A 22,951-nucleotide genomic window follows, 5' to 3' on the forward strand; every position below is an offset into this window, starting at 1 on the left:
TACTAAACAGTTCCGGCCGGTTTGGGCCACGGCGGGACGTTAGAATGCGTGTGACGTCACCGCTAGGGGTGGGGAGAAGAGGTGTCAACAGAGAAGTTCAAATGGAGGAGCCGTTCAACGGACGCTTGAGGTGAGCTGCTTAGAACGCAGGGAGCGCGAGCTCTTCTTGCTTGATTGAGCGGTTCCGCGAGCGCTAAGTCAACCAATCCTCGACTGGGGCGGCGTCGCGATTGGAGAAGGCTGAGTGGGGAGGGGGCGAGGGAAAGAGAGCCCCGAGGCTCTGATTGGCTGAGCAATCCAGGCATGGAGGATGGCCAAGGGCGTTCCCTCAGTCTGTTCTAGGGTGTCAGTCAACACAGTTCACCTTCCTGCTCTCCCCTTTGCATAGACATCAAAACATTAGCTCAACTGTTGGTGCTGGTAGCCCTTAACTGTCACTCCTCTGAGAAAATTCTTTCAGCCTAACTCTAAGGCATAAAAAGGTAAAAGTTTCTCCTGACGTTAAGTCCAGTCATATCTGACTCTGGGGGTTGGTGCTCATCTCCATTTCTAAGCCAAAGAGCCGGCATTGTCCGTAGACATCTCCAAGGTCATGTGACCGGCATGACTGCATGGAGCGCCGTTACCTTCCCGCCGGAGCGGTACCTATTGATCTACTCACATTGCCATGTTTTCGAACTGCTAGGTTGGCAGAAGCTGGAGCTAACAGCGGGCGCTCACTCTGCTCCCGGGATTTGAACCTGGGACCTTTCGGTTTGGTAGTTCAGCAGCTCAGTGCTTTAACACACTTCGTCATCGGGACTCCTAAGGCATGTAAGCCCCCTATTTTAAGAGGGTCAGCACACTGAGTCCTCAAAAGGATTGGAAGAGACCAGGCCCATAGCCAGAAAAATCCCCCCCCCCCCCCCGGAAATGACTTTTCAGGCCAGTGTCTCCTGACCTGGCATGAGATCTCAACAAGATCCTGAAATTATCATCATTGTACAAAGATTCTTCACAGGTAATAAATCCTGAATCATTGCTCCCTCTTTAAGATAGTTCTTGTCAACCACAAAGTACAATCGTTTCCACAGTTGACAGAAGTTTATTTCTGTTTTCTTCTGCTTTCTGACTTTATCATGATGATGGGTTACATCAGGCATTGGCAAACTCCAGCCCTCCAGGTGTTTTGGACTTCAACTCCCACAATTCCTAACAGCCGGTAGGCTGTTAGGAATTGTGGGAACTGAAGTCTAAAATACCTGGTGGGCCGGAGTTTGCCAATGCCTGGGTTACATCAAGACGTTTTCCACTGTGAATTAGCAAGAAGTTTTTAGCCGAACACAAGTTTGTTTACCATCTGTTAGGATTTCTGGGAGTTGAAGGCCAAAACATCTGGGGACTCACAGGTTTAGAACCACTGGATTAGATGAACCAGTGGGAGACACCACAGTTTCCTCCTGCAATCCAGGTTGAATCCCCCCCCCCTCGCCCCTGTGCCTTAGGCTTTGCCTGCCACCTATGGGTAGACCAACTTGGTCACTTCCACTATGTCAGCTATTGCTGCTATTGCAATGTAAATTGGTAGAAAGGTAGGCAATGACAGTGTGAATAATCAAAATTTGGTTGAGATAGTGCTTGCAGTTCTGGAGAGACTCTAATTTTTGCTTCTCATATACTTGGCATGGGTATTTGATTAACCAAGTAAAATTAATGAGTAAACCAGGTTTTTATTTTTTACCTGAAACATTTGGGGGGTGGTTTGAACCCCTAAACCACCCCCTTGGCTACAGGCTTCGAAGAGACCTCCAAGGGCTGCCAAATCCAGCCACAATCAAAGTACTCCCAACAGATGGCCATCCAGCCTCTGCTTCAAAACCTCCAGAGGAGATTCCGCCATGCTTTGAGACAATGTCCTCTGAACTTAAGACGTTCCTCATGCTTAAACCAAAACAATTTTCATGATTTGTTTGGTTTAGAATTTAAACCCTGAGAGAAAACCCATCTAGCTGTACTCTTCTTACAACTAAACAGTTCAACCAAATAGAAAGGAAAGGGGCATCCCCTATTAGCTGCAGCTAGATCGTGATTCATTGACAAGATTGAGAACCCTCCAGATGTTGATATACCAGGCCTCCTCAAACTGCACTCTTCCAACTGTTTGGGCCTCTAACTCCCAGAATTCCTGACCATTGAACAAGCATGCTATGGCTTCTGGGAGTTGAAGGCCTAAACAGCTGGAGAGCCACAGTTTGAAGATGCCTGTGCTAGACTCTAACACCCACCAGCCGAGTCAACATGGCGAACAATGACGGGAATCCAGTCAGATCTGGACTATCATGGCTCCCCAACTCATTTCTTATTTCCAGGTTACAAAATATTAAAATATACTCTTTTTTCTCTCTGATGCCATTCAAATGTCTTACTGTCGAGAGAAGTGGCTGTATGCAATGACAACTGGTTTTTAAAATCATGCCAAGTAGATGATGTGAGTCATCCAGCTTTGTCCTGACTGGGCCCCAACCTGCCATATTCCTCCAGGTTCTGACCATGACTCTCCAGTGTTTGCCTTGACTGATGCTCCTTATTGCTCATTGCTCTTAGATATGTCACTCAGTCAGTTTTACAGTAGTAATATACAAAACGGTTTTAGCTAAGTCCCTACTAAGGGAGCCTCCTAAATTCGGCTGGGGAACGATCCATTTTTTGGTTCAGCAGCCAAAAGATCCAGGAAGATCCAGCCCATTGACTGCAATGGGGAACTTACAAGACTTCCCTTTCCATCATTTTTAGGGTATCAGTCTTAAGAAACCACTATTTCTGGCATCCTTTCTTTTAATCTCCTTCAGCTAGATCCGGGTTAAATCATCAGACTTAAGAAACCATTGTTTCTGGGGTCTTTTCCCTTAATACCATTCAACTAGACTCCATTGATATCATATAAATGTATAGAAATTTCCAATGAAGGGGGTTAAAGGTGTGTGTATCACGGAGAGCTGGAAACTTTTGCTTCAAGCAAGAACAGGGAACAGTTCGAGCAAAGACATCTACATTCCCTGTATTAAGACAGCGTTGACACCTCTATACATGGTCATTTTTATAATCAGAAACATAAACAAGAGATAGATGAATTTCTAAATTTATTTCTGTTTGCACGCTTTTCTTGACAATGTTATTTTTTTTTCATAAAAGGTGACTCATACTTAATCAAGATCTAAACTATGAAGCAGACATCTTCCAGAAGAAATACACAGACTGCTCCTAATACTGCCTGTAAAAACATATCCATTAAATTATCTGAGCATCAAAAGGAAACAAGCCAAATTAATTTTTTCCAACTATTCCCACTAGAAGTCAACTTAAAGATTTTTAGTGAACTTGACATCCAGAGTTTATGCAGTGCTTCAATGACATGTAGGAGCTGGAACCAGATCATTGATAACTGTGACAATTTATGGAAACATCATTGCTTAAATGTCAGGACTATCTGTCAGAGAGAGATCGACGGTGATAGAGGAAACGGGTATTCATGGAAGGTATGTGAAGTGAGGTGGCCTCTCCCACCACAGTCTTGAGTCCAGTGCACAGTAGTACCCAGATTGGTAGTCACCATTGCCAGTGATCTAAAGCAGTTGCCACAAATGGTTCTGCTGCATTAAATCTTTTCCAGGCTTTTGTCTGAACTTCCCAAGGTGCTGAGCTTATTTTGCCTAATACAGTAGAGTCTCACTTATCCAACCTAAACAGGCCGGTAGAACGTTGGATAAGCGAATATGTTGGATAATAAGGAGAGATTAAGAAAAAGCCTGTTAAACATCAAAATAGGTTATGATTTTAGAAATTAAGCACCAGAACATCATGTTATACAACAAAATTGACAGAAAAAGTAGTTCATTATGCATTAATGCTATGTAGTAATTACTGTATTTACAAATTTAGCACCAAAATATCACAATTCATTGATAACATTGACTACAAAAATGCGTTGGATAATCCAGAATGTTGGATAAGTGAGATTCTACTGTATATTGTTCAGCACCTTGGATAGGTCCTTTAGTTTGAACTGAGACCTGCCACAGACTAATCTTCATTGATTTTAATAAATAAATAGTTCTATTCGCAAATAAATTTTATCATGCAGATAACTGCATTTTAGCTTTTTAGAAGTGACACAAGAGAAAGAATATCTGTTCAAGACTTATAAAAGTGATCATAGAATCATAGCATAATAGAGTTGGAAGAGATCACATAGGCCATCTAGTCCAACCCCCTGCCATGCAGGAAAAGCACAATCAAAGCACCCCTGACAGATGGCTATCCAGCCACTGTTTAAAAGTTTCCAAAAAAGGAGCTTCCACCACATTCCAAGGCAAAGAGTTCCACTGCTGAACAGCTCTTACTATCAGGTAGAATCCCCTTTCCTGTAATTTGAGTCCATTGCTCCTAATCTTAGTTTCCAGGGCAGCAGAAAACAAGCCTACTCCCTCTTCCTTTTGACATTCTTTCAGATATTTCAACATGGCTATCATGTCTCTGCTCAACCTTCTCTTCTGCAGGATAAACATACACAGCTCTTTAAGTGCTCCTTGTAGGGCAATCTGGTGTCATCTGCAAACCTGATAAGCATGCCCTCTAAACCTTTATCCAAGTCATTAATAAAGATATTGAACAGTACTAGGCCTAGGACCAAACTCTGCGGCACTCCACTAGTCACTTCTTTCCAGGATGAAGAGGAACCATTTGCTGGATGAAGAGGAACCCTTTGGGTTCGGTCGCTTAACCAATTACAGATCCACTTAATAGTAGCATTGCTTAGCCCACATTTGATTAAGTTTGTTTGCAAGAAGATTATTGAGGACTTTGTCAAAAGCTTTACTGAAATCAATATTTTCTTCATTTGTAATATTCCCTGTATCTACCAAGCTAGTTACTCTAATACAGTGGTTCTCAACCCTCCTAATGCCACAAGCCCTTAATATAGTTCCTCATGTTGTGGCAACCCCCAAACATAAAATTATTTCCATTGCTACTTCATAAATAATTTTGCTACTGTTAGGAATTGCAATGTAAATATCTGATATGCAGGATGTATTTTCATTAACTGGACTATATGTGATCCTCTTCCCTGAAGAAGTGTTGGCCATGTGTAGCCTTTAAATTACAACTCTGAAAATCCCTTTTACATCAGTCTTAGGTCAAAATATTTAGAGGGACAACGGTTTCCTATCTCTGTGTCAAGCTAAGTTAGGGACAATATCAATCACTCCAAAGCATGTTTCTTTCTTTGTCCAAGTGCTGGGAGTCTGAGTCTTCCGGTGGGAAGCATTGAAGTCTGCTCTAGTCCTTTGCATTCCCTCATGAGATCCAGGGTATAAGCCATAGCTGCTTCTTTTTGTTTGATTTGGCTCAGTGTTGCAGCTTCTGAGAACCGTAAACAAAATTGAATTATCCAACTGTATTCAGCATGACTTACAAGAAACAATAGGCTCAAGCTGCTTCTTAGAAAGAAACAGTTTCAACCATGTAGCCACATGGTTACAAGTGTTCTAACTGTTGTTGTAACCACTTTTAAAAATTGAAACCTTACTCTATGTAACAATTACACATGTAGACATAGTATGGATACTGTTTCTCCTCACACAGTTGGTGTTGCCTGCATTAGCCAGACATGGGTTCACAGTAAGACTTCGATTTTTCCCCCCTCAGCAAAACAGGTTTTAAAAGAGGTACTCTCAGGGTGGATCTACACTGATATATAAAGCAATTAGGATTGTATAGCTAGTGTAGACCAATATAATGCAGTTTGATGCAGTTAAACAGCATTATATGGGTCTAGTCCAGTGATGGCAAAAATTTTAGAGACCAAGTGCCCAAACTGTAACCCAAAACCCAGTTGTTTATCATAAAGTGCCAGTGTGGTAATTTAAACTGAACACTGAAGTTTTAGTTTACAAAAAAAACCTCATACTGCTGCTGCTGCTGCTATTATTATTATTATTATTACTATTATTATTATTATTACAAAGGCTAAACAGCCATCTGTTTGAATGCATTGATTGTGCTTTTCCTCCATGGTGTAAAGAGGTTGGACTGTATGGACTCTAGGGTTGCTGACATCATCATCATCATCATTATCATTATTATTATTATTATTATTATTATTATTATTATTATTATTATTATTATTGGTCTCTTCCAACTATGTGATACTATGATTGTGCTTTTCCTGCATACAGAAGGGGGTTGGGCTGAATGACCCCTTGGGATCCCAAGCCAGCCTCCACTAAGAGGGGGTTGGACTGGATGGCCCACGAGGTCTCATCCAACTCTATGATTCTAAGAGCTGAGGTGAAGGGAAAGACAGGAGTCACTACACTGTAGAATGAATGCAGTTTGACACTATTTTCACAACTTTCTTCCTTGGCGCTTCCTGTGGTTTAGTCTAAACTGACCAAATAATGCATTACATGGCAGTATAGATACAGCCTCAGTCGAGACATGGCTAGTGGCAGCGGTGTCAGTGGGCTGTTTTATTCATTCAGGTTTTTAGTCTGAATATTAAAGAAGCCATTTAAGGTACAAAACTCAAACACCCAGATGCAGGTTTAGCACCTTGGACTCATTCTTTTAAAGTCTGGAGTAATAGTCCAAGTAAATTCACCATCACATTGAAACTGGAGCCATCATCTCTCATTGCAGTCTAATCCATAGTGTTTCACTCAGTTTTTACCTACATTACTTTTGAAATTGGGTCTGGGAACTTATGGTCCCCTGGTTGTTCTGATTAGATATTGCAGAGTTTTACAAATAAATAGGAACAATGACTTTAAACATGAAAAACGTGCTTTCAGAAGAAGAAGATTTGGAGTGGATAACTGTTTGTTTGCTTGCTTGCTTGCTTTTAAATGACATTAGCTTTAACATAAACTACATACAGCACTCAGGCCCTATCTACACGGCCATATAATGCAGTTTTGAAACTGCACTACATGGCCAGTGTAGACTGCATTGAATTGTATTATGAGTCTACACTGACCATTTAATGCAGTTTTAACCTGATACTAAAGAATGTGGTTTTCCTGTGCAGGTAATCACTAATCACATAGGAAATCCTGGAACCAGTTTGAGGCCTGGATGGTGATGACATAGAGCACAAAGTACTGATGTACATTAAGGAATAACTTTCATTTGCTTTTGTGCAAGTTTGTTGTCTGATCACTACAGTTTAAAGCTAGCTCTGAACTGCATTAAATGTTCAGTGTAGATGGGGCCTCAGACATGAGAGAAATAGGGGTGTTGTGTGTTTTCCGGGCTGTATGGCCATGTTCCAGAAGTATTCTCTTCTGACATTTTGTCCACATCTATAGCAGGCATCCTCAGAGGTTGTGAGGTATATGGAGAAACTAAGCAAGGAAGGTTTATATATCTGTGGATGTTCCTGGGTGGGGGAAAAGAACTCTTGTCTGTTGGAAGCCAGTGCGAATGTTGTAATTAATCACCTTGATTAGCATTAAATGGTCTTCCTGGCCTGGGGAAATTCTTTGTTCAGAGTCGTAATAGAGAACCAATCCAAGCCTCAAAACCTTGGAAGTTGAAATTGAAAACAGCTGGAAGATCAAAGACTGAGAAGCCTGGCCTAGAGCTTCGGTTTTCCATCATCCACTAGTGGGCAGTAATGCATTGTTTTTCTAGGAATCCATTCTGAACACTAAAGGAAGGAGTAAACAAAGTATCCTTCCATATGTCATTGAACTGCAGCTCCCATTGACTAACCCAGTGGTTCTCAACCTGTGGTCCCCAGGTGTTATTGTCTACAACTCCCAGAAATCCCAGCCAGTTTACTAGCTGTAAGGATTTCTGTGTGATGAGTCATGGGCCATGTAGTCCCATTCCTGGCACTGTAGTGCCAGATGAAGAGGAAAACTTGGGTTTTTCACCGTCTCAGTCAGATTTGGAACTTTCCCAGCCAGATTTGGGAACCTTGCACCTGCAAGAGATTTGTCTTCCAGAAGTCTGTCAAACAAGCCCTGAGCCTAAATCTCCTGTGTTTTCTCGCCACGAGTTTTGTAAACAACAGAGGGGAGTTCAAGCGGCGTCTCGCAGGAGTGCTAGGATAGCTGCTAAGTATTCAGCTGATTAAGCCTGCTTTCCATGGGAAACTTTAAGGAGTCATGCATCTGGACTCAGAGATTAGCTTTCGTTTCTGGTTCCCCAGAGAACTGCTCTTTGGTGGGAAAACTAGACCCTATTTAGGTGTTTTGCCCACAAAGGGTTCTTGCGGAGTCAATTCGTCAGCTACGGGAGTAAGTTGTGTGTGGACAGCGCGCTCCTGTTTCCAAGCCTTCGTTCCCGTTTTCAGCCTTGTTTACCTCCACGGATCTCGCCTTGTTTCCTAGGACTTAGCCTTGTTTTTCCAGGACTCAGCCTTGCCTTGTTTCCCGGATTTTGCCAAGTAATTCCACGGATCTTGTCCTTGCTTCTCGTTCCTTGCTGCCTTGTACCAAGCCTTGTTTCAAGTTACTCCATAGCCTCGCTCAAGTTTCATGGACTAAAGGACCTTGTCATCTCCCCTCACTTTGCCTGGCAAAGTGAGTGTTTCGGTTATTGGATTACAACTTTGGACCTTAATATTTCATATTGGACATTGTTTCTTTGGACTAATTTTGACCTTTCCTGAAAGGTCTAATTCTGGACTATTTTCTACACTTGTTTTTATTAACTTTATATACTCCTTCAATAAAGATATTAGATAGATTCTGGCCTCTGTGTATGGTTATTGGTGCTCTGCTGCAGCCTGGGTCTTGACATTCTGGGAGTTGAAGACCAAAACATCTGGGGACCCACAGGGTGAGAACCACTGGACTAACTAGTAGTGAGGAACGAAAGGAATGAAACACCGTTTGGAGGGCCATATTCGCCCACCATGCTCTAAGGCCTAAATCCAATATTTAAATTTTATTGAAATAAAACAGTTGAATTAGTGGGATTTACATAAGAGTTGACACAATATTTAGCATTTGTTTTAATGGGTCTCTTTATCTAAACCAGCAATTGCATTTAGACTTAATACTTTTTTCTGGGCCAGGTAAGTCACATTTCACATGCACAATGTGCAATGTAAATATATAGCCTACTAGGGCCATAGCCAGAAAATAATTTGGGGGGGGGGGGGTGAAACCTTTTTTTTAGTGAATTATGAAGAGTAGTTCCATGATGCAAAATAATTTAGAAATCAGGCTGCATTGATAAACTTCAATGGACACTCAAGACAGATAAACTTCAGTGGACACTCAAGGGGATTTGGTTAATCAGTTAAAATTCATGAGTAAACCAGGGTTTTTTTAAAAAAAAAAAAACCTGAAAATTTCGGGAGGGGGTTGAATCCCTAAACCCACCCACCCCTTTGGCTACAGCCCTGCAGACTACATAGAAAGAACATTAATTTTACTTCCCAACCACTGTTGTATAGCAACCATTTTTAATCATCTAATATAAAAAAGGTTCATATGCACAACTTTGATGCAGGTAGCTTATGAATGAAAAAAAACAGGGTCAGTATTTAAAATAATACATTGTTTTAAATGCCACTTTTGAAATAATCAAAGCATGGTGATAGTTTTAATTAGATAATTCTGACTTACCATGTTCATATTCTTCTTGCTCTCATGCCTCCCCTCTTCTCTTTCTTTCCCATTTACAATGATCAGGTCACACTGCTAAGAAACTATTGGAAAAGCAAAGTAAAGTATGACTGGCTGACTGGGAAATACAGCAATATTCAGTCCCGCAGTGGTTTGCCAGAAAAAAGCATGTATCCTATGGATGTTGATACTTGGGGAGAAATCCTAGAAGCTGAACTGGAAAGAAAGGTGGCTCAAATAAGAGTCTTTCACCGAAGGAACTAGCAATAATTCACATCTGTAAAAATATTGCCCTATATATGTGCGTATTTGGTTTTTTTAATGTTATATGTGGCAGCTTGACACATCTTTGTTTTGCACCTTCTGAATTACCAAGATTTTATTGCCTTTTAAGAAGCTTGAAACGGTGTGTGTGCGTATGTCAGTATGCATGTATGATTCTCTCAGGTAGCACTTTGCAATTAATGTTGAGTACTTTTTAAAGACTAAGTATTATTTTCTTTATTTTTGATATGTTATGGGAAGAAGTTTTAAGAAAAGCTTACAATAGCATAACCAGGATGGTGTGTGGTGTGTGTGTGTGTGTTTTTCAAATTGTGCTCCTCAAGGTGTTTTGAACTTCAGCTCCCAGAAATCCCAGCCAGCCTACCAGCTGTTAGGAACTGTGGGAGCAGAGGTCCAAAACATCTGGAGTAGCAAGATTTGAGAAACACTGGTCTAAAGCATTAATAATTAATTCATGAAAAAGAGTTTAACATGGAATTTGAAATGAGAGAGAAATAAAGAATTCATTGTTTCCCCCTAAGATTTCCTCAATGTATTTTTCAGAAGCATACATCTGCTCCCTTTTATGTAATCACATTTATTTTGCAAGGATCTTTTGTAGCCTTTCAGGATCCAACAGTATGGTTCTGTTAGCACAGTGATTCTCAACCTGAGGGTCCCCAGGTAAACTGACTGGGATTTCTGGGAGCAGAAATTAGCAGAACTGCTTCCATCAGCAGAATTAGGAGATGGATGACTTCCCACCAAGCATCTGCTTTGTAGCCCCCTGTGCAATATAAGTTTGGGAAACAGGGAAAATGAGAAAGAGCTCTTTCATGCTGGTATGTATCCGACAGCATGACCTTGGAAGCAGGCGATAGTTTCAAGACTGCAGACAAACAATGAACTCATTAACTTGGAAATAATTCCATTTATTATTTCAAATTATCTTAGCTGTGATCTCATGTAAATCTCATACATGCAAGTACAGTATGTGCATTGCTGTATATGTTGTCAAGTCACATGTCAACTTAAGGTGGTTACATGTGTTTTCTAAGGTTGTTTTAGTCAAGAAATATCAACCTACTTAGATAAGGTAGGTCAGTGGTTCTCATCCTTTGGGTCTGCAGATGTTTTGGCCTTCAACTTCCAGAAATACCAAAACAGACCTTTATTTAAAGGCCTGTCTGGATGGGCCTGTTAACTGACCACAGAGGAAACAAAATGGGCAGGTGAGGAGGAGGGGGGGAATGAACAGAGTATAAATTTGCTCTGAAATAAGAAATGCAAATTGTAATAGGAACCTAAAACCATTGCTGGAACATAGCCCATCATCTTCCTAATAAAGAAGGACTTTCCAGTCAAGGAAAAGAGTTAAAGCTTGTAGCCCACAAACAAAGGTTGAGATGAATCACCAGAAACAGTCTGTGGGAAGGCAAAGGATGCCAGGATCTCCTTCTTCACAGATACATTTACAAGTCTTGCAAGGGATTTCCTTCCACTGGTTGCCAAGCCATTTATTAGCATTTGGCAAGAGGAAGGGAAGGGAGGAGTGAGCAGGTTATGCCCACCTAGAATGGGAGAACTTGATGGGACATATTGGTGAGAGTTGAGGGAAATCTAAGGGTTCCTATGTAACTTTTTTTAGGCCTACAAATCTTTTATAAGGAATTTATGAATCACCATGAGGAAGCAAACCACAAGCAGACTGATTCTATAGTTTTTAAAATACTGGTAGGCATATTTTGTTCAATTTCAGGGTTTCCTCCTTTCTGTTGAAATTGTCCACATGCTTTTGGGTGTCAATGGCTTCTCTGTGTCACTAGCACATTAAGTACTGACCACAGTTGCTGACCACAATTTAAACACAAATGCACATACAGAATATTTCCCTGTTTAGGAATTAAGATAGAAATAATATCTTCCCAGATAATGGTGAAATGAAAGAATCATTCCTTCACACTTGGTTAAGATGACAGGATAAGAAAACATTTAGTCTAACCATTTTGCTTCAAGATAGAAGGAGAATGCAAAGCAAAGCGGAGGGCAGACCTGGTAGTGCAATGACTAGTGAGGAGGGAGGGATGAATCTAATGAAGCAAATGCACAGTCCTCAGAGAATCTTCACAAGTTGCAGCAACAAATCAATTCATTATAAGTTGTATCAAGCTTTTACAAAGACCTTTTCTCTTACCGGGATGCAACCAACGCTGGAGAGTGCATCCTTTTCTCCCACCTGGAGATAGCTCATGAAAAGTGGAGATTGGGAGCCAGACCCCAATATCTGGCAACTAAACAGTCGGAAAAATATGTCCTGGCCATTTGAAGTTAAAAGAGGTGCGTTGCTTGTCTCTATCTGTCTTGCATTTTTATATAACTATGACAAAAGTGCTGGAGTGATTATCCTTTCTATGTTAAGCCAATTATGTTTGTGTGGTCCCTAAACTTCCCACTACTCAAGGAAATAGGAAACACTAAACTATTTCAAGTAACTTGAGGGTAGAAACCCATAAATGATTGACTAGTCTAGCTAACACAGGAAAACACATTCCATTCTCCTCTTAAAACAGTGGTTCCAACCTTTGGGCCTCCAGGTGTTTTGAGTTTCAACTCTCAGAAATCCCAGCCAGCTTATCAACTGTTAGGAATTGTGGGAGCTGAAGTCCAAAACTCCTGGAGGCCCAAAGGTCGGGAACCACTGTTTTAGAAGGACTGTCAAGGACAGGCCTCTATTTCAGGGGGGTCGCTGTTTGAAAAAATGGCTAGTCCAAATTTGGCTTAAATACCATGAATCATGGATCCATAAATTCGATATCCACAGTTTCACTCATGTGTCAAAACATATTCTCCCCATAATTTGTGGGTTTCTCCAGGTCCTCCAGTGTAATTCTTTGATATGCCAAGCATGTCAAAATGTAGGATTCACTATTATCCACAGAGTATGTTTGTGTGTACGTATCTTAAAACATACCCCCCACAAAAAAATTACTGTATAATTAGTGTTTCCAAATCTACAATTGTATAGAAATTGGCAACTTCTTTGGCTCTTCTTTTGAGTGATGCATCTTTCTGGTTTTGGCCCTATTGACCTTTTGATATTTCTGACACATCACAAAGTACGTATTTCTTTTAAAGGCTGACTCCTAGCTGCCTTGGTTTGCAACATAACAGTGTATTTTTAGTGGTAAGCTGCAGTGTTAATAACCACACAGCAGTTATCAAGAAAGCAATAGCTGAATGAGTCGGCTTTATCTTCCTCCCCGGCTTCCCTTTCAGTTCTAGGGCCAGTGGCACACTCACAGCCTTGTCGGGAGTGATGCTTTTACAGGAAAGGCTGGCTGTGAGTAGATTTCTTTAGAACAAAAATGTTTGCAACTCATAAATACTGGCAAAAGATTATCAGAAGAAGAGAATAAAGGAATAGAACCAGAGGGTAAACATGACTTTTCCTGATAAATATTTCTATTGCAAGACTATTACAAATCCACTAGGGAAGTACATTAGTCTTAATAGTTAACAATGAGTTTCTGTGGGGTACTGAGTTCTTTCGATATCCAGGGTCAAATACAGTTGGATCTCTAGATTCATGGGTTCTGTATCCATAGGCTAAACCAGCCACATCTCAAAAAAGTTTGGGAAAAAAATCCAAAAAGTCGATTTTGACTTTGCTACACATTGGGCACTATGCTCATGTGTAGAAAAACCCTGCTGTAGGCTCCCACCATTCAGCACATCCTCAAGGTTCTTTGAAGGGGAGGGGGTTCCCGGAACCAAATCCCAGTGGATACTGAGAGCCCACTGTACGTTTCCTATGACAGAGTTTCTCAAACTGCTCCTCCAAATGTTTTGGACTTCAGCTCCCACAATTCCTAACAGCTGGTAAGATGGCTGGGATTTCTGGAAGTTGATACTTTGAATCTCTGGACTGATTCTTGACTACAGATTTTGGATTTCTCCTGAACTCTGGATTATCTGGCTTGACCTTTGGAACTATGACTATGCTTTGTACTTTTGAACCTTGGAACTGTACTTGTTGAACCCTCCATGTTTGACTCTTGGACAGCAACCTTGCTCCCAATGTTAAGGAGGCTGCTTTGTTACTTCAGCTGTGTGATATCTTTATGTTTGAACTCAAGCCTTGAAACAGCCAAAGTGTTAAGTTACTGTTTTGAGTAAAATAGTTTTGACACAAGCCTGGTGTTTGGTTAACCTCTGCGTGCATACTAGCAGAGCCCTGGATCCTGACACCGCCAATCCCAGAAGTAGACTCTGAGCTGTCATCCCCTAGCTTTCCACATGCTCTTACTGTAATGCCATTTTAGCAGAATTGCATTCTTATATTTATTGACATCTTCCCGACGGTGATGACTAAGCTTCTCAGGAAGCTAATTTTGGGGTCAAATACCACAGTTTTCTGTACTGTGGAAAGAACACACCCTTTAGCATCAGTTTACAGCTCCTATCGCACATAATTCTTGCTGCAAGGTTTTAAAAACTGTTAACACCACCTTTTAAACACAGCTTGTTAATATTTTTGAACACACTTAAAAAAATGTTTGTGCTCTATAATCAGAACTGTACTTTTAAACTACATGGACCCAAGGGAGGGCCCTGTTCAATTGTCATTCTCAATGTTCTTCAGTTGACCCTTAAATCACTGTCTCTCAAATATGTGTAAAATGTCATGTAAACCAGGTATCGCCCTGTTGTGTTGAAATGTCTATGAAAATGTCAACCCCCACGCATGGTTACTTTTTTAAAAGGCATAATTTTGTAAAAAGGGAATTGGAATTCCTAATACTATATTGTTCATATACACATCCATGAGGTGATCACACATCAGGCTCATGGTCCACCATACTTTATATTTAACTTTTAAAATGTTTGCACTTGCCTTGTGGAATTATGTATTGGATAATGGGGGGGGGGGGGAGAATAGAAGAGAAATGCAAGTTATTATGCAGCGTTATTCCTCAGGTGCCTCAGTATTGTGATAAGTATGTGACTTTCAATGGATCATACTTCTTAGATGGCAATCCTTTGAGCAAGATATGCAGCATAGGATGCTGTGGTATGCCACATTTTTTTCATCAGTCTGGAATTGTTTGTTGTTTACTTATGACCTAAGTGAAAACTACAACCAGAAGCTACCAAGGTTTTCTCATGAGAAGGATAGCTCCTGGAGAAAGTGAATGTTTTGATTAGTTGACAAATTGAACTATTGCCTACCTATTAGGCCTGTGCGATCAATGAAAAAAAATGTTTCAGTATTCCTTACAAAATAAAGGGGCACTGGCAAATCATTTCTAAAGTGTTTCTAAAATATCATAAGTGTCAGGTTCCTTACTATAATGAGATTAACGAATGTATATCAATTGCGGAGGGGGGGGGGACTTCTGTGGCTCCTTTCTCACTCATTTTTAGAGCTGTTGGAGTGAAACTTGCTATAATGACAGAGCAAATTTACCACTGTCCATCCCCCAAGGTTAAGGACGTTTCACTCTATTAATTTTTTTGGAATTGTTTAGGTTTTTGCAAAACCCCTTAAAAAAAACAAACAAACTACAAGTGCTATAACCTTGAATTTCTCTACAATTACATAACATAACCAGGGCACCACTCACCCATCCACCTCCCGCAAGCTTAAGAAAGATTAGTACATCTCCTGATTTCTGGACATTTTTTAAATTTTGTCAGTTATTAGAGGAAGGCTAGTCAACAATATGTTGTATGGTTGCAGCAGTAAAGCTTCAGCTTTAATTTTTGGTGTGCGCAATGCCCACATGTCAGATATCATGTTGTATGCATGGATCTAACAAATTAGATCTGACTTACTGATGGAGAATTGAAATTTTGCATGGCCCTACTACCTATACATTGTGTAACTGCTATGTCTTCAGTCCTAGCAGCAACTATGTGGAAAGATATATTCTGCTTTCTGAATCAAGTTTCTATGTCTTTGGAGATTTTTTTTTTTGAACCAGTTAAGTAGTGCTTAGAAGTTCAATTACTTACCACATGTGGAAAACTGTGCATAGTTCTGGTCATTGCACTCATTCAGGTCACTCATTCATAGGGTCATCATAAGTTGAAGATGGCTTGATGACAAAAAATATATATTTCTGGGAGGACTCAATTATAATAGATGTGTTTCTGGAAAGAGTGAATAACCTTTAAAGTAATTGAACTTCCATGCATATATATAGTATTTCATTATTTAGTAATTGTCCAGTTGATGATTTCTGAGGGAGTCAATTACACTGGAGACTTGGTGGCCAGGTTTTATCTGATAATATCAGAAGTGACTCAATAGTTTTTGCTATAGTCTTTGGATGGGTTGAACCCCTTGTCCTCCAATTACAGGGTCCACGCCTCATTTATTTCACATGATTCCCTTGAGAATCAAATTGGAGGGATTTGAGTTCAAGGAAAGGGCAGAATGAAATGAATAAACAATACATTTTTATTTAGTTTTCTATTCTTTATTGTTTTTCTCTTGTGATTATTGTTGAATTGTTACTCGTGATTCAGCAATTTATTTTTTTGCGTTGAAAGTGTTTAATGAAAGTCACATACAAATGTGATAAATAATACATTACATATGGATATGTGTGTATATAAAACAAAGAGATAAAATGCATATGAATATTCTACCGACATTCCCATTTTTGAAAATGTATATCGAGTCTTGAGCTTAGACGACTGCTTACGCAGTGCAGACATTGTCACATAGCCATAAATGCAGGACCTTACAATACTATACTGACAATTAAGGAAATTACTATGGTTTTCCCAGCCAGTTGATGTTAAAGTTTACCCATGTGATTCCACATTTGTGTGCTTGGTAAACAGAAGTTACATTTGGTGTGTGAACTAAAGGTGTTGCTAGGACTAAAGTCTTTGTTTGGGCTCAGTTGCTCATTCTACAGCTGTGTCAATATAGGAGAAAAATGAATATTTGCCAGCTTGCTTCTTATATGGTGGTGATTATGTTTTTCCACCTTGGTCACATTAAGCCAGGGGTTCTCAACCTGTGAGTCCCCAGGTGTTCTAGCCTACAACTCCCAGAATTCCCAGCCATTTTACCAGCTGTTAGGATTTCTGGGAGTTAAAGGCTGAAACATCTGGGGACCCACAGGTTGTGAACCACTGCATTAAGCTATTATAGCACTTTCATACCACACAGTTATGGAATGATTATTCTGCATTAAGTGCCCTGACTTCACATCCTAGGAAATCCTAGGATTTGCAGTTGAGGAAGGAGCCTTTGGAACCAAGACAGCTCCCCCATTGCATCTGACCAAAATACAAACCCCAGGATTCCACAGAATATTGCCGAAGCAGTTATTGGAATTGGAAGCTGTTAAAGTGAAAACTTAGCACTATAACTATGTTAGGCAAAAGCCCCCAATTTGACTGAAAACAATGAGCAACAAGATTGCTACCTGGCACTGCAAACATGCTTCTTTATAGAAAAGCTGGGAATGGGCAGAATTTCAATATTAATCAGTAGACGTTGCAAGAGCCTCTCCCCAACCTGATGGCCTCTAAATTTGGGATGATGCAACCCCAGTCCAATATATCTGGAGGATGCCAAGTTTGAGAAGGCTATGACAGGTTGAATATATTCTATCTGAAATGCTTGGGACTGGAAGAGTTTTGGATTTTGAAATACATGTATATACATCTTGGAGATGGGGCCCAGGTCTAAGCTCAAAATTCATTTTTGTTTCATATCCACCTGAAACACATAGCCTGAAATAAATTTTGCACACCGTATTATTAACAATATTGTGCGTGATGAACCACCAGAAAGCAAAGGTGTCTCTATTTCAACCACCCATGGGGACAATTTTGGATTTTTGAGAATTTTCAATATTGGAATTACAGATAAGAAATGCGCAACCTTTGTCAGCAAATCTGTTAAGTTAATCTATAGGAATGGGTTTAATTAATTAATTTAGGTATATGCTGGTACCACTGAGAAGACAGTCTTACTAAATTAAAGTTTTGTGTAACTCAACTGTTTTTCTCATACAAATATTGAGACAATGTCACTTTGAGATGTGATATCTCAAAGTCCCCACACACTTTAAAGTCAACAACTACCGTTATCATTGATTAATTAAAAAGAAACACAATGAGAAAAATTATGCTTTTTGGCCCTTTAAATATATATTTCCATAATGTTAGCCCTGATTCTGAGTCTTCCGTATCTTTGCTAGCACAAACATGAGTAGGGACTACCACAAGGAGGCTGCTTTAGACAAAATACTTATGTAGAACATTTTCCCCATTATGTTCATATGCAGAAATCATAAGGCTAACCATCCTTATTCATGCTTCTACATAACTCTGCTTGGTGTTGCAGAATAACCTTTGGCAGTTCCATTCAGCATTCTGATTATGTCAGACTGTTATGCTTTAGATTATGGACAGATGCAGTATAACCCCCATGTCTACAGAGGATTACATTCCTGGAGTTTGTGTAGATATACAAAACCACAGAAAACAGTGAACCCTAATGAAAGGAAGGGCTTCTGGTTAAAGAATATCATAGTGTCATATTGGACAAACCTGAAAATGCCTAAAGAGGGAATATTTGGTTGAATATGGAAAAATGAAACTATGGATACCTGTCCTGTGGATATGGGAGTCAAGCTGGATATTTAACATGTCTCATTGGTTTTCCATATCAACTATTCTTCTGGCCTGCCTACCCCACAAAAAAAAACCCTATGGGAAAAAAGATTCAACTATGCTCCAAACTCCATCAGACTGGACCTCCTTTTTTATGTAGCTGATGAAGTGGATTCAAGGAGGGGGGGGGGGGTGTTACAATTACGACAATAGTGGCACTAATTGGCAACCTTGAATAGGAAACAGTTACAGATGAGCGAATCTAGTAACTGTTCCATATTCATGACTGCTACCTATCACCTTATCACATTGAGAAATTTCCCAGGCGTAGGACACTTCAGTCTCTTTTCAAGTATGGAGAGGCACAGAGCTCATCCCATGAGTTAAATTTCTTCTGGCCATAATGCACAGCCCTCCATGGTTGAAAAGATGCAGAAGTGTCCAGAAAAGAGGGAACTCTAGCAAATGACCTCATCACATGGAGACATTTCTCCTGATAGGACACTTCAGCGTCTTTTCGAGCATTAGGAGACACTGAGCTCATCACATGTTCCAGGGCTGAAAAGAGGCAGAAATGTCCCGAAAGGAGGGAACTCTGAACACAGGCCAACAATCAAGTCCAGAACTCCTTCCTCTTATGATACTTTACTCCCATGTTTAAAACTGAAAAACAGGTGGGATGGGAATCATCAAAAGTTTCCCATTCTCTTTCATTGTCCAACCATCAGCAGCCTCTTGTATCCTATGGGGTTTGCTGCAAAACAATATGATCCTATGGAAAGAAATGTCTTTAACCTGGATCACTGTCCTTTGTATCCTATGGAATTTGATACAGAACAATAAAATCCCATGGAAATAATGGTTTCAACCTGGATCATTCTTTCTTGTATCATATGGGGTTTGGGGCAGAATAATAGGATCCCATGGAAAGAAGTAGTTTTAAACTGGTGCCAATCTCCCTTAATGTAAGGGGCTTTGGGCAGGGCAATGGATCTCTTAGTTTTTGGATACTGTTATGTCTCCTGATTTTTTTAAAAAGTATGTGATGAATGTAAAAGATGAATGTATTACCAGTTCTTAAGTTTCCAAGTGTGAGTGTGATGAGGAGGCAAAACTCGAAACAGGACTGCTGACAATGTAAGAGGGGCAATTCTCTCCTCTTAAAGAGCCAGTCACCCATGCTTTCTCCTCTCAATGTGATGAGGTGGTTAGTCACAATTAATTTCCCTCATTCTACCTACTTTATCAGCTATCATCAACTCTGTGCTGAGAACGTGGTCCATTCTGCCAGTGACAGGAACATAACTGAACAAGTTTGGGGAAAGGGGGCAGTATCGCTAAGTATATTACGTAGCTTGATGCAACATTCTGACCATCACTTTTAGTCATGCTCTTGCAAAAAAAAAAAAAAGAGAGAGAGTAACTTTTAAAATGATATGGCTATATATGAGCAACATAACAACCAGTTGGCTCTTTAACAAAAGACATTTCTATTTGCTGATGTAGGTGGTTCTTCACTTTCCAGTCCTGGCAACCATCTGAATGGCCTTGATCCACTCGGTGCGTTCTGCTGAGGTGGCTGCTTGCAAGACGTAGTGCACTTCATTGGCAGTAATGATTTCAAAGAGATTTCCTCCAACTTCATTTTTCTTGCCTGATTGTTGGAGAAAAAAAGAATGTGAGTGAAGGAATGCTTGTTTCAGTGTCTTTCCCACAATACAAGAAGACCTTCTGTTTCTACATGATAAAAAGAGGGAACTTTTCCCGTTTCCTCTCAATAAATCCACACCAAGGTAAGCTTCGTCTTCATTATGAATTCAGAATAACAATTGACAGGACTGGCCAAAACATTTGGCTGCCTGAAAAAGAATGAAGATTGATGCTCCCACTTCCCTTGAGTAAATCAAGATGTATGGCAAGTTTACCCTCCTTCCCTAACAGCAAAAATGACACAGAAATCCCAGCAATCTTACTGGCTGTTAGGAATTGTGGTAGTTGAAATTCAATATACCTGGAGGGCTGAAGTTTGCCCATGCCTGACATAGAGCTAAAATACTTAGGAGTCAATATCTCGATATACACCGAAGGCACCCTTTTGGTGAAGGGCAGAAACAGGACCATTCCCACCCCCAATGGTTCGGGCAGGTAAAGGGTGGGCAAAAGGGATTATCCTTAGAGCAGCCTTCAATTTTCTAACTCCAATGCAATCTCCATGGTTTGGAGTTGGAATACTGAAAGCAGATTTCTGTTTATGTTTCAGAAGACAATATTTTGTATTTAATAATTTGCTTCTAGGTCTTGAATGCATTATGAATATTTGCAAAAGAAAAACCACTGACTTGAGAGAGTGATAATTTATTTCTGCTTAATGCCTACCATCAGGTGCATCTTCAACTGCTGTGACCACACAACCTCTCAGGTGAATAGCTCCAAGTGGCTCTTCTCCCTGAAAGCAATTTCAAAATGACTTGAAGGCACAACAACAACAACAACAACAACAACAACAACCACTACTACCAATGGACTGGCACATGCAGACTTACAACCTCATCACATGCGCTTTCAGCCTATCCTAAGACACTGCCAAGACTCACTCAGCACGGAACCCGACGAAGCCCATTGCAAGATGCAGGGCACCATGCTAAGTGGCAGTCCTGAGAACATTGGTGACTATCCGTGTTCTCATAGAGAAAGCTGGGGACAGTGTGAGATCAAGATCAAGATGGGGCCTGATGGATTTCAGCGTGGAATGGTAAGAGGGTGATGCAGGGTGTTGCTCTAAGGTGCTAATGATAAAAAGCAACTCATACCAATAACAAAGTAAACATTCTTTGAAAGGTGGTTTCTCATGTTTCAAAACTTTTTAAAAACATGCTCTAGTAAAATCACAGAGAAATAGGCTTACCCCAGCAGGATCATAGTAGTGCATGTAGGCAGGGTCTTCTCTCAGCACAAACTTTCGTACTTTCCAGTTTTTCCTCCTATGACCCTAAATTAAATTTAATGAATGAATAAAATAAAGTTAAATGCTATTTGTTGAAGCTGGCCAACATATCATAGTAAATGCTGACATTTACATTTATTTCACTGGAGTCAAACTACATTCATGGAGCAGTTTTGTTGCTATAGCACAAACATAACTGTAATAGTCATTATACCTAGTTCTTCATGACATTATTATTATTTGGATATGAGAAACCTGCATGTGAACATCATATAATAATAATAATAATAATAATAATAATAATAATAATAATAATACTCTGGCAGAAACCAGTGCAGGTGGTCCCAGTGGTGATGGGTACACTGGGTGCCGTGCCAAAAGATCTCAGCCGGCATTTGGAAACAATAGACATTGACAAAATTACGATCTGCCAACGGCAAAAGGCCACCCTACTGGGATCTGGGTCGACTTGTGATTTTGTGATACGAAATCCAGTATATCGATCTTGTTTGCTGTGTCATAATAAAATAAGCCAACGGCAAAAGGCCACCCTACTGGGATCTGCACGCATCATCCGAAAATATATCACACAGTCCTAGACACTTGGGAAGTGTCCGACTTGTGATTTTGTGATATGAAATCCAGCATATCGATCTTGTTTGCTGTGTCATACAATATAACAACAACTCTATTTTTGTATCCTGCCTCCATCTCCCCGAAGGGACTCAGGGCGGCTCACATGGGGACAAGCCCAACAACAATATAGATTAAAACACAGATCCATAAATTAAAACATTGTAACAATATAAAACAAACACATCAACAGAATTTAAAACCTGGACATAATAGTAACTGAATATTCAGAAGGTAAAATTGTGCTGAACTCTGACTAGGGCTCCTGGGTAGAATAAGGGCGATAAGTGATAAGGGTGGAGGAACAGTCTCAATAAAACACTGAACACCTATAAAGGTGAGGAACAATGATAAAGTGCGGTAAAAATTGTAAACAGGCTAAGTATCTGGTGGGACTATTTACTCAAAGGCGCACTGGAACATCCACTTTTTACATCCTTGTGGAAGGGGGGCAGGGTAGGTGCCAGTCTGATCTCCCTGGGGAGAGGGTTCCAGAGCCGAGGGGCCACCAACTAGAAGGCCCTATCCTTCGGCCCCACCAACCATGCTTGAGACGGAGGTGAGAGAAGATCTTAAAGCTCACATGGGTTCGTAGGGGAGGAGGCAATCGCAGAGATAAGCAGGTCCTGAACTGTTTAGGGCTTTATAGGTGATAATCTGCACCTTGAACTGGAAACTTATTAGTAGCCAGTGGAGCTGCTTGAACAGGAGGGTTGACCGCTCTCTGTAGCTTGCTCTAGTTATTAGTCTGGCCACTGATCTTTGTACCAACTGTAGTTTCTGAGCCATCTTCAAAGGCAGCCCCACAAAGAGTGCATTGCAGCAATCCAGCCTGGAGGTAACTAAGGCG

At 40.4% G+C, this 22,951-nt stretch overlaps 1 protein-coding gene and 1 long non-coding RNA gene across 5 annotated transcripts in view; one reads left to right on the forward strand and one right to left on the reverse strand.

Annotated features, from left to right (window-relative positions):
* The first annotated feature begins 27 nt into the window (after window positions 1–27).
* fbxo48 (F-box protein 48) lies at window positions 28–21,578 on the forward strand. Of its 4 annotated transcripts, XR_001730649.2 has the most exons (5): window positions 28–130; window positions 3,172–3,515; window positions 9,687–9,921; window positions 20,031–20,317; window positions 20,907–21,578. It is a non-coding gene; the product is annotated as an F-box protein 48 (long non-coding RNA). The 4 variants fall into 4 exon arrangements; XR_118663.4 differs by lacking the exons at window positions 20,031–20,317; window positions 20,907–21,578 and having other exon boundaries at window positions 9,687–10,425; XR_010000001.1 differs by lacking the exons at window positions 28–130; window positions 20,031–20,317; window positions 20,907–21,578 and adding an exon at window positions 142–1,000 and having other exon boundaries at window positions 9,687–10,425.
* Window positions 16,345–22,951, reverse strand: part of plek (pleckstrin) — a 25,342-nt gene continuing 18,735 nt past the window's right edge. The window contains exons 7-9 of the mRNA XM_003215239.4: window positions 21,430–21,513; window positions 20,901–20,970; window positions 16,345–20,178 (exon numbers count right to left, since the gene is read on the reverse strand). Coding sequence (XP_003215287.2) covers window positions 20,039–20,178; window positions 20,901–20,970; window positions 21,430–21,513 — 294 coding nt within the window. The 3' untranslated portion in view covers window positions 16,345–20,038. The remainder of the gene's footprint in view (window positions 20,179–20,900; window positions 20,971–21,429; window positions 21,514–22,951) is intronic.

This window comes from Anolis carolinensis, chromosome 1 (assembly GCF_035594765.1).
Source record: "Anolis carolinensis isolate JA03-04 chromosome 1, rAnoCar3.1.pri, whole genome shotgun sequence".
Taxonomy (NCBI): domain Eukaryota; kingdom Metazoa; phylum Chordata; class Lepidosauria; order Squamata; family Dactyloidae; genus Anolis; species Anolis carolinensis.